We start from the raw sequence: 12,698 nt of genomic DNA on the forward strand, positions 1-12,698 counted from the left end.
CACATCCACTGAGTTCCTCTCCCTCCCGCGAGTCGCTCCATCCCCTCAACCTCACCGAAGACCCCCTGCATCGCCGCCAACAACCACAACCGGCCGCCTCTGCCTCCCCTCGGTCCTCCTCCGCCCCCGCGTCCTCCTCTCCTCCCCAGAGCCAGCCAACCCCCTAGACGGACATGCCACGCCACCCCGCACCCGCCGGTGGCCTCGGCCGGGTGGGAGACGGTCGGAGCCGCCCAGGCCCCTCGCCGGCGTCGCCCCTCCCCTGCTCCTCCTCTGTCTTGATCGGGACAGAGGGAGGAGGAAGAAGACGAGGCCCGTGCTCCCCTCCTAACCCTGGGCCCCGCAGGTCAGCCTCTGGGCGTTGACTTGGCCCCGGGCCTGCATGGATTTAAGTGGAAACGTATTTCGGTAAGTACGTTTTCTTTTAACGAAAGCGTACTCTCGTTCTGCTTCGGGGTGAAACACATTTTCTTTGCTCTGAAAGCGTATTCTCATCTACTACGACTCTAAATGCGTTTTCCTTCTCAGAAAACGTATTTGGCCCGAAGGCGCTTTCAGTTTTCCTCCCAGGGACTTGTTTGTATTAGTTTTTATTACAGATTAGTCCCTGATCTTCATCACCTCATAACTCCGCAACCGTAACTCCGATCGAGGTGAAACCAATGCTCACTTCTTCGTCTCGTCGAGCTCTTGCCGTTGGGTACATTTTCACTATGTGGTACCATAGTCAAAATGATCATTTTTCCCTTGCTTCTAATCAGCCCCCTCCGAGAGAGAACCGTCCGGCGTTTCGTTCTGCAGCTTCACCACACTTCGTCCAGGAGTCTCCGTCACCCCTAGGCAAGCCACAACAGCCACTTGCATGATAGCCATGGTTTCTACTTGAAAATTTAATAAAAGTTTGCCCGCTATCTGTCTGCTTGTTTGCTACTGTTGTCGTTGTTTCGGTTATGCTCGTGGTTTGATGTTATTTTGTACTACTTGCTCGTATTATTGTCACATGTTATGCTCGATAGTAGTAGTTCATGCTGGTAGTAGTGGTGTTCTTTATGATGCATGTTTACCGTCTGTTATCAAGTACCGTTGCTATGCATGTTACTTTGCATCCAGTTGGTTATATGCTTACTTGGTAGTATTCTAGTTAATTTCTTGCATGGTATTTATTTATGATGCTAGTGGTCATGCTATGCTCATGTGTAGTGTTATGATCATGCTCGTCAGTATGCCATGCTCACTTGGATATATGTTTCATTGTTGTTATGCTCGATGATTTATTATGGTTGCACATCCATGCTCATGTTGGTATCATGCTTATGCATTGTAGTTGCATCACGTGATTTTAATATGGCTTAGCTTATTGCATTCAAGTTAACCAGATAATAATGAACTTGAACAACTGTTGGCTGAGTCATGGTGCCACCAAATCGAGCTGACCAGTGCAACCACATTTGCCTTTTATGGGAAGGACCTAACTGGGTCTATTGTCATGCCTCTCGCCAGTGCCTCCAACGAGGGATGGTTATGGGCACGCACTACCCTGATCAGGTAGGCGGACATGAACCTTGTGTGCCCGTTGTTTGTTGTTATGGTACCTGGTCCCCGTTTGGGACCATTTAAGTTTTGCCACGACGGTGGCCGTTGATGCCTTTGGTAGGCACAGGGCCACCCATGACTTATCCGAGAGGGGAGTTGGTCGGGTTTGCCGGGAGAGTGTCATGGCAGTAGATCAGTTTTGTCAGAACGCCGTTGGTCCACATGTATGGGAGTGCGAGGCCATGGGTTCCGTGGTGTGGGTACAGTGTGCTAACCTCTGCAGAGTGTGTGTTAAATCTATCGATAGCCGCGTCCGTGGATATGCGCCCAGTTCGTAGTCGGTCACACTATGAGCCAACAATAATAATAACTTGATTAATAATAACCCCAGTTCGATGATGAGAAAGAGCTTGGTTGTGATCGAGAGAGGATCATGAAGGTATCATGGATACCGATGTTGGTAAGTTGATGCATGAGATGGTTACAAGGTAACCGCCGAACAAGAGTAAGTTGCTGAATGATATTGGTTTACCTGTTGCATGTAGTATCATCATGTTCTTATGCTCATGCCATGCTAATGTTATTCTAGCTGTATCATGTTCAGTTGTGCATGCCATGTATCATGTTCATGATTTCTTTAACCTGCTAATGCCATGATGTTGTTTGCCTTGACTACTTTTGGTTATTGTGAGCTTGCAAGTGCATTCAATGTACTGACCTGGCGTGTCATCCTAATTTGCAGGTCGTGTCTTGTTTGCTTTCTTGTGTGGTCTGGTTCCTGTGTTCACGAGCTAGGATAAACGTTCCAGCCAGAGTCCCTACGGCTTGGAGTCCATCATCATTGTTCGTTGTTCTGCTGCTAGTAGAGGTTCCGCTGCCTCGAGTTGTTATGCTGCTTGCATAGAGCAACTGTGGTTGGTGTAGTGTCGCCGTGTCGGTGTTATTCATTGTAATCCGGAGACCTTGTATTCATATTCGTGTTGTAATAGAGAGCTAGTTTGTTCTATGCTAAGCAGTGCCGTATTCCAGAAGACTTCACCTCGATCTCTGGGCTGGAATATGGGGCGTTCCGGTTTCTTTGAGCCGGGGTGCCACAGGCTTGGTATCAGAGCAGGTCTAGCTGTAGAGCGTCCTAGTCCGCTGGAACGTTAGAAAACGTAGTATAGGGTATGGTTGTTGCCCTTGCTTGCTGCATTTGGTTGTTGCATTTGTTTGCTGCATATAATTTTATTTGGTTACCCCTAACCCATGTTTCGTGCATAGATGGCGGTCAGTTCCATGAGTTCAATGCCATCCCCAGGGCTCCCGGTGTTGTTCCTATTGCGTTCAGTCCCACTCCTGCACCTCCCAGCTTTGCCGCCCTCCTAGGCAATATGTGGCGTAGCATTTATCCGCATGGAGATCCACCTCATTATCAAGTATTCCTGTTTCCTGCTGGAGGAAGAATCCTGGAGTATGTTGCTCATGTTCATCTGCCAGCCCCGATTCCTGTTGGTAAGCACACCTATAGTTTCCACGGTGGTTACGGTGCTACTCCCGAGCGTGCCATTCAGCTTGCCGCAATGGCAGCAATCACTGGTCTTCGTCATCAAGAGAGCATGGTGCAAGAGAACCGTGCTTATCAATACTATCCCACCATTGTCGAGAATCCTAAGCGGATCAAGTTCCCCTCTGTCAACCCTTAAGATGACCCGGCTATCCTCGCCATGTCCCGTGCCCCACACCCGCACGACCACCTCCCACCGCGTCGCCACCTCCCTGTGCTGTCGGACCACCTCCCTGCCCGCGCCGCCGCACCACCTTCCTCCCCCGCGCCGCCTAGCCGCCATCTTCGCCCGCGCCGCCGCCCCACCTACTTCCCCCGCGCCGCCGCGGCGCCATCCCGACGACCTCCTACTACGTCGTCGCGCGGTGGCTCCTGCCGCCGGATCTGGGACCCGCCATCACCTACCTCCCACCCCGCGTCGGCTCCTTCCTGCGACGCCGCCGGCCATGTGCCCACGCCTTCGCCAGCGGCCTGGTCCCGCCCAAGCCCGCCTCTACTTCCTCCCTGACTTGGCCAGACCCCATCCTCTTCCCCAGATCTGGCAATAGACGGGGCGACGCCGATGTTCACGGTGGCCGCCGGCCCAAGAAGCTCGAGATGGATCCAGCGGCGCCCAGTCGCCCAGTTGCCGACCCCGGTCAACCATGGAGCCTTGCGAGTCGGATCCAGCGGATTTGGTTCTTCCGCGCGCCGCCACTTGGTCCCTGAGCGCCCACAGGAGATGACTCCGGCGCTCCGCCAACCGACAAGCGAGGAGGGCGACGACACGAGCTCCTCCTCTGGCGAGGATCCCAGCAACTACCCAGCCGCCCCATGGCACTTGTCCTGGCAAGGACGAGGGTCGAGGACGCCTAGATGCGGGCTGCTGCCAGCGTCCTAGTTCCCTGGTGCAGTCCAGCATCCCCGATGAGCTCCCTTCACCAACGCCCCCTCTCTGCAGTTGGGATCGAGCACAGGTGCAGCTTCTCATCGTCAATGCGGTCCCCTCTGGCCTCGCCCGCACTTCTGATTGGAGCTTGTTGAGGTTGACTCAGCAAAAAGTATGGATAAAGCAAAAAAATAATGTTGTATTTGGGTGAATGCAGTTTTTCAATTGTCTGAGAAAATTGTGCAGTACGGTTGAATGTCGCGTTGCATTTTCTGTTCTTGATTGAGGTTCAGTTTACTTATTTTTGCAGGAAGAAAATTGTGTAATTTGGTTGGATGTGTTGCATTTTTTTGCAGGTCCTAGCCGTGGAGTTTAGACAAGGAGCCTCCCTCCCTGTAGTTCGTTTCGATTAGTTCAGACGTGCTTTCTAAAATATCATTTGTAAAAAATATTATGAGGTTCACTTTTATCTGCAGTTCCTTCAGTTTTGGCCGTCGGTTTTATCTGCAATGAGATCTTGGCAGATCAATTCAGAGCAGTTTTGGGTGCTGTTGATGCAGTGCGGTGTGTCTATTTGCATAGTTCGGCTCTTTTCTTGGGGATGTTATTCTAGTGAACCTCTTTTTTTCCTAAAAATTAATGACTACATTAGCCTCGACCATTCAGTACATACACGTTTGTAATAAAAAAGTTAAGTAAACGACAAAAGTAGTTCACTCCATTTGTGTAGCTCCTCATTACCCCTTTGTATGAAGTGCAATTTGTTTCGTGTGTTTCAAAAACTAGTCGATTACATCAAAACACGTGCAGTGCGTTTGGTCCTCCGATGTGGATCACTTTTGAGAGTGATGCTTTTCACTTGCGCCCAACATGAAAAGTGCGATTTTTTTAAAATGAAACAACAAGATAGCAATGAGGTTCACTTCGACATATGTTGTGGTTCATTTGCCCATGTCTTTGCAGTCCACTCTCATTCATAAAAATTGTTGAAAAAAAGACAACAAAATCTCACAAAAAGCTCGGGTGAGGAAGTTTACATCTCACAAAAAAAATTCGTGAAGTTCACTGGATCATCTGATGCAGTGCGGTTTCAAGTGTGTTGTGGATTAGTTTCAAGTGTTTTGTGGTTCAGTTATGCCCGATGTGAAGCACACTTCACTTTGCTTGTTTGGGAAAAAATCGTCTGAGAAAAGAAACCATGAAGTTCACTTGATCGTCTGATGAAGTGCACACGTCGATTTTAGTGCTTGTTTGGGAAAAAATTGTCTGAGAAAAGAAACCATGAAGTTCACTTGACCGTCTAATGCAGTGCGGTTTTTAGTCTGAAGCAGTGCGTTCTTCTGTCTGATGAAGTGCACACGTCGATTTTAGTGCTTGTTTGGGAAAAAATCGTCTGAGAAAAGAAACCAAGAAGTTCACTTGACCGTATGATGTAGTGCGGTTTTCAGTCTAAAAGCAGTGTGGTTTTCTGTTTGATGCGGTACATATGGCGATTTGGTGTCGCGAAAAAACAGAGTCTTCGCATTTCGTTAAAATCAAAATTTCTCTTAAACCGCAAGGAATCGGAGAGAGTGTTCTACATGGAAAAGTTGCGTCTCATCGATATCTTTCCAACGGCGTATAATTTGAATTATTTCGACAAGTGGTTTGTAAAAGTTTCACAAAAAACGGCCGCTGCCTCTCATCGTCAGCCGCACGATTTTCAAAATTAGCTAAAAACCGTAAGGAATCTCAAAACCATTTAAACATATGAAAGTTGTGCCTCGTCCGTAGCTTTCAACGCCGTATCACGCGTCTCGTTTCGACAAACGGTTCAAAACCTGGAGCGAAAACAATACGAAAATTGCAAAAAATTCGAGAAAACAGAATTCCGTGATTTACTAAATTTAAAACTGCTCTTAAACCGTAACGAATTAGAGAAAATAATATGTATGAAAAAGATGCGCCTCGACGATATCTTTCCAACGGTGTATCATTTGCTTCATTCCGACAAGGGATTTAGAAAAAATCGCGAAAATATGCTCGCTGCCACTCGTCGTTTGCCGCACCATTTTTGAAACTACTCTTAAACCGCGAGGAATCTCGAAAAGTGTTCAGCATGGCAAAGTTGAGCCTAATCCATAGCTTTCCAAAGATATATTATACGCCTCGTTCCGATAAATGGTTAAAAAACTAGAGCGAATACAGTACCGGAAAAACACTGCGTGTAGTTTTTTCCGACACGAAGTTCACTAGTCTTTATTGCAGTGCCCTTGCTACAGAAAGTGCGGTGCTCTCGTGTTGAGCATGCAGTGCGGAAGTGTTATCAGAATAACTATTCTGCTAATATTAGCAGAATAGACCGGTTGTATATATAGTAATACTATTCATCACCCAGGTTGCAGAATAAGTTATTCTTCGTCCGAGGTAATCTTACGATCGCTTCATAAATAAATTACATTTGAAATACAAATAGTTACATTTATATTGATTCACTACGTAAAATTTGGTATAAAAAAACAAAAATAAAAAGGTTATAAGACCAGAAATATCGCATTTTATGTATGTTTTTACGTTCGTAACTTTACGTAACATCAAATATTTTTTACGGCAAGTATATATTTTCTTACGCTTTCTTTTTACGTATGAAATAAGACAAAATTTACGAAACGTAAAAATACGGTGCATTGATGTCAAAATAGAGAGGGGGTGAAGAATAACTATTCCTCACCCAGGGTGACGAATAGCGCGACCCTATATATATATACTATTTGGTTCACAAAGAAAAACAGTCCAGTCCTTCTCCACAATTTATCAGCAAAGCGTACAAGACACGATTCCCTGGTCTGCATCAGTAAGGTATGCATGATTTCTGTGCAAGATATTCAATCCTCTTCAGTAAGATACTGCAAAAGCTTCTCGCATAAGGTACCGAGTCTTCCCCAGCAAGTCTTTAAGGGGGGGAAGCTTATGAGGTACGGTACCCAGGCTTACTCAACAAGATATCCGCCGAAAGCTTCGAGCACAAGCCATCCAGTCCTCCTCAGCATGGTATTCCGATGGCTCACACGCAAGCTGCCCAGTCTTCTTCAGTACGGCACTGGTACAAGAAACTAAACAATGAATTGTCAGCGTATGGCGGTGTTTTCCAAGTGTCAGATCTGCAACGGTTGGGTCAGAAACAAGAATCAGTCAGAACAAAGGTATGTCTCGGGAATCAGATATTTGTTCATACAATGAGTATGCTGTCAAGTTCATGCAAGTCCCTGGCACAAGGAAGAATTCATGGTACACATCCGACAACCTCACTAGACATGCAAGTGGAGGAAACCAGTGGGGAATACAAGAATCAACAAGTCTTGAAGAAAGACAACATGACACACCATCTTGGCAGTAATTATGAAGATCAGCCCCGCACATACGACAAGGTGATGTAATTAATCCTGTTACTGTCTGGCATACTCAACAACAATATTGAGATCTATATAAGCACACGTGAACCAGGTAAATATATTGAGACTGGAGACATGAACAAGACCAAGGTATAATTGCAAGATATTGCACATGACAGTACTCAGGGCCGCGAAAATAGTCAAGGATATATAAGGCCCCACTCTTTCAGTTAAAGATCCAGATGAAGAAAATAATAAGAAGGAGCAAGACCGACAATACAGTAAGGAACTCGTATCAAGGCAACTAGCTTAGTCCCCGGTATGCTCAGAACTGTCAGCATTGAATACCCGAGTCTGTCAAGTCCGACCCAAGGATAGCACAATATATTGACCTCAGTAACTGTGCTAAAGTATCGCGCAACCTACTATCCTCATGAGTATACCGGCAAAATGAAGAATCAGTGTGAGAGCACATACTTTGAGGATTGTTATTTCTCGCATATGGGAAGCAATTACAGAATAGCCTGCCGTGAATGGGATTCTTTGCCAAGATCACCGCCAGTCAAGTCTGCAAATGTTATCATCAGGAGATGGTGCATTTTCCTATTAGTCGCGTCAAGCGACAGTCAAACCTTTCATACAAATTGGACACTCAAGGCTGTGAAGCCAGTCAAGATAAGTCAGAAACTCCTGCAAGGTGTCAGAACCCATTGGAAGAAAAGGTATGATCCAGAACACTGTCCTGAACCCAGAAGGCATGCATATGTTCGAGGAACCCGATGCCTGGATAGAAGAGATTCTTTGTTCCACGGGAAGATGTGTTCCCCAACTCTGTGGAATATTCTCGGTACTCGATACAAGAATAACATCTCCAGCAAGGATCAATATCGAGAAGGACACGTATGTCAAATGATCTTTTGGACCCCAGCTCAGCCAGCAAATATGAAGGAAAGATTTGAGTCAGTATGAACAGGAACATATGAGGTAAGTCCTGTCAGAATGTCAGATACGGTGAAACAAACCACCCCAGATCAAGGTAGTCCGTCAGATCCAATTCAGTGGGAACATTACATGAGAGAAAATAGGAGAAACCAGAGTTGGAAACGGTTTCTTCAAGTCGGAATAATTATTTATCCCTAAGCAACCAAATCTCAAGGACGAGATTTCTTTAAGGGGGGAAGGTTTGTAACACCCTGGATTTTGCCCTTTTCTTTTTTTCCTTTGATTTTCTTGGATTTCTTTATTTGATTTGTTTTTCCGTGGCTATGTGGTTCTAAAACTTGGGAAGATCAGGTCTTCCTAGGTTTTATAGTGGCTCGCCCTTCTCATCATCATCCCAAGATCATGTCATTTTCATCCTTGACCTAGTCCAATATTCTTTTTCTAGGGAATATTCCTTTTCTGTTAAAGGAATAACCCTTTAAACCCTAGGCTGTGAAGCAACCTATATTTTTATCACCCCCAAAATTCCCAAATAATTCTCATAAATTGTTTGGGTCATATCTTCCACAGATATGTCAAAGTCTTTCCTTGGCATCAGCAAAGATAATTCACAAATATTCCATTTCTGATTCTGCCCAAAGTGGTGGTTTGAGAAGGAAGTGTCATTTATCTTTGCTCAATTGGTCCCAATTTTTTTGACATCTTTTCCTATCCATATCATTGCCACAACCAAAATTCAACTGAATTTGCCTAGTAAATATTCCTGAGCAAATTTTCAAAGTTCCCGTCTTAGGGAAGTCATTGTGAAGGAAGTACTAGCAAAGCATATCCAAATGAGTTGAAATTTGGCAAGGTCCTTCATATGATCAAATCATGACTCTCCACCAAACATGAGCTCATGTAACCCTTCCATCTGAGCCCAGTTCCAAATCTTAGTTTCTAGTCAGATTTTTAGTTTGTGAAGCAACTATATTTTATATTGCTTCATTTAAGCTAAAAAAAATTCCAGGGCATTCTCCTATCCATATCAACTCCCTCCACTACGTTTTGGCTCATTTCATCTATCCAATTGCCCTATGCAATTTTTCCAAGTTTCTGGTCAGAATAAAGCATTGTGAAGCAAGTGCTAGTTCGGTTCATCCAAATGGCCTGAAACTTTTTGGGCATCTTCATATCTTTAAATCATTGGGTCATGCCCAATTTCAGCTCAAATTGCATCTTCATGTGAGTGCATCATCCAAATCTCTAATTCTGGCCATTATGGTGCATTCTACAGCAAGTACCCTCTAAACCTCTCCTCTTAAGCTCATTTTTGGTAATCAGCATCACCTTAGTGGTTGATCGAACTGTGCCAAAGCCCCGAGTCATTGCACTGTCCTAGCTCTCACAATTCACATCAAACACCTTGCCGCCAAAATGTTTTGGCTCCTCCTCCAAATCTCTTCTTTGCCTCTGGACCGATTTCTTGCTTCATTTTAACTGAGGACATCAAGGTCTATCTACTAGACATGGTCGGTCCGGCCAAAACGAGCCATTTGCTCCACTGCCCGTGGTGATCATGCTTGCGTCATGCCTAATTGCGTGCTCTGGCTCATTCCAGCCACTGTTCCTGTCGTCTCCCTCGTCTTCTCGACCACAAACCTTGTCCTGGAGGTAGCCCGTGCTCGTCTGCATTAGCCTGCGTCGCTACCCCTCCCTGAATCACTGTGGTGTGGTCGCCGTCGGCGCGTCCCTGCCATAAGAGGCTCATGTCCTCCATTAGAGAGCAGCCCGAGCTCGCCCGTGAGCTCTAGAGGCTTCCCCGGGGCCTATATAAGGCGTGCCCAACTCCTCCTGCACCTCACCAACCTCTCCTTAGCCCTCCTCGACCACCGGAGTCCTCGACCCCCTCTTCTTTTTGCTGGAGTTCGTCTCGGCCATCGCCGGTCTTCTCTGCTCCGGCCACCTCAGGCCTCCTCTCCACCTCCAACCACGTCCACTGAGTTCCTCTCCATCCCGCGAGTCGCCCCACCCCCTCAACCTCGCCGCCAACAACCACCATCAGCCGCCTCCGCCTCCCCTCGGTCCTCCTCCGCCCCGCGTCCTCCTCTCCTCCCCAGAGCCGGCCGACCCCCTGGATGGACGCGCCGCGTCGCACCCACCGGTGGCCTCGGCCGGGCGGGAGATGGCCGGAGCTGCCCGGGCCCCTCGCCGGCGTCGCCCCTCCCTTGCTCCTCCTCTGTCTCGATCGGGCAGAGGGAGGAGGAGGAAGACGAGGCCCGTGCCCCCCTCCTGCCCCTGGGCCCTGCAGGTCAGCCTCTGTGCGTTGAATTGGCCCCAGGCCCACATGGATTTAAGTGGAAAAGTATTTCAGTAAGTACCTTTTCTTTTAACAAAAGTGTAACCTCGTTCTGCTTCGAGGTGAAATATGTTTTCTTTGCTCTAAAAGCGTATTCTCGTCTACTATGACTCTAAATGCGTTTTCCTTTTTCAGAAAATGTATTTGGCCGGAAGGCGCTTTCAGTTTTCCTCCCAGGGACTTGTTTGTAGTAGTTTTTATTACAGATTAGTCCCTGAGCTTCATCACCTCATAACTCCGCAACCGTAACGCCGATCAAGGTGAAACCAACGCTCATTTCATTGTCTCGTCGAGCTCTTGCTGTTGGGAACATTATCACTAGGTGGTCCCACAGTAAAAATGACCATCTTGCCCTTGCTTCTAATCAGCCCCCTCCGAGAGAGAACTGTTCGGCGTTCCGTTCCGCGGCTTCACCGCACTTCGTCCCAGAGTCTTTGTCACCCCCAGGCAAGCCACAACAGCCACTTGCATGATAGCCATGCGGTAGCCATGGTTTCTACTTGAATATTTAATAAAAGTTTGCCCGCTATCTGTGTGCTTGTTTGCTATTGTCGTCGTTGTTTCGGTTATGCTCGTGGTTTCATGTTCACCTGCATGCTATGTTCCGATGCATCTTGTTATTTTTTACTACTTGCTCGTATTATTGTCACATGTTATGCTCGATAGTAGTAGTTCATGCTGGTAGCAGTGGTGTTCTTTCTGATGCATGTTTACCGTCTGTTATCAAGTACCGTTGCTATGCGTGTTACTTCGCATCCAGTTGGTTATATGCTTACTTGGTAGTATTCTGGTTAAGTTCTTGCATGCTATTTAGTTATGATGCTAGTAGTCATGCTATGCTCAGGTGTAGTGTTATGATCATGCTTGTCAGTATGCCATGCTCAATTGGATATATGTTTCATTGTTGTTATGCTCGATGATTTATTATGGTTGCACATCCATGCTCATGTTGGTATCATGCTCATGCATTGTAGTTGCATCACGTGATTTTAATATGGCTCAGCTTATTGCATTCAAGTTTAACCCGATAATAATGAACTTGAACAACTATTGGTTGAGTCATGGTGCAACCAAATTGAGCTGACCAGTGCAACCACATTTGCCTTTTATGGGAAGGACCTAACTGGGTCTATTGTCATGCCTCTAGCCGGTGCCTCCAACGAGGGAAGGTTATGGGCGCGCGCTACCTTGATCTGGTAGGCAGACATGAACCATGTGTGCCTGTTGTTTGTTGTTATGGTACCTGGTCCCCGTTTGGGACCGTTTAAGTTTTGCCACGATAGTGGCCGTTGATGCCTTTGGTAGGCACAGGGCCACCCATGACTTATCCCAGAGGGGAGTTGGTCGGAGTGGCCGGGAGCGTCTCATGGCGGTAGATCGGTTTTGTCAAAACGCCGTTGGTCCACACGTATGGGAGTGCGAGGCCATGGGTTCCGTGGTGTGGGTACAGTGTGCTAACCTCTGCAGAGTGTGTGTTAAATCTATCGCTAGCCGCGCCCGCAGATATGGGCCCAGTTCGTAGTCGGTCACACTATGAGCCAACAATAATAGGAACTTGCTTAATAATAACCCCGGTTGGATGATGAGAAAGAGCTTGGTTGTGATCGAGAGAGGATCACGAAGGTATCATGGATATCGATGTTGGTAAGTTGATGCATGAGATGGTTACAAGGTAACCACCGAACAAGAGTAAGTTGGTGAATGATATTGGTTTACCTGTTGCATGTATCATCATGTTCTTATGCTCATGCCATGCTAATGTTATTCTAGCCATATCATGTTCAGTTGTGCATGCCATGTACCATGTTCATGATTTCTTTAACCTACTAATGCCATACTGTTGTTTGCCTTGACTGCGTTTGGTTATTGTGATCTTGCAAGTACATTCAATGTACTGACCTGGCGTGTCATGCCAGTTTGCAGGTCTTTCCTGGTTTGCTTGCTTGTTTGGTGTGGTTCCTATGTTCGCGAGCTAGGATAAATGTTCCAGCCAGAGTCCCTGCGACTTGGAGTCCATCATCATTATTCATTGTTCCGCTGCCAGTAGAGGTTCCGCTGCCTCGGGTTGTTATGCTGCTTGCATAGAGCAACTGTGGTTGG

General features: G+C 46.7%; 1 protein-coding gene across 1 annotated transcript; it reads left to right on the forward strand.

Moving 5' to 3' along the window:
- Positions 1-3,415: 3,415 nt before the first annotated feature.
- On the forward strand, positions 3,416-4,195 carry LOC123167040 (uncharacterized; the record flags this gene model as incomplete). Its single annotated transcript, XM_044584880.1, is given in 1 exon segment — positions 3,416-4,195. A coding segment is annotated over 1 exon segment (372 nt), but the record flags the coding sequence as incomplete, so codon positions are not given.
- Positions 4,196-12,698: the final 8,503 nt, after the last annotated feature.

Source organism: Triticum aestivum, chromosome 1D, assembly GCF_018294505.1.
Source record: "Triticum aestivum cultivar Chinese Spring chromosome 1D, IWGSC CS RefSeq v2.1, whole genome shotgun sequence".
Taxonomy (NCBI): Eukaryota; Viridiplantae; Streptophyta; class Magnoliopsida; order Poales; family Poaceae; genus Triticum; species Triticum aestivum.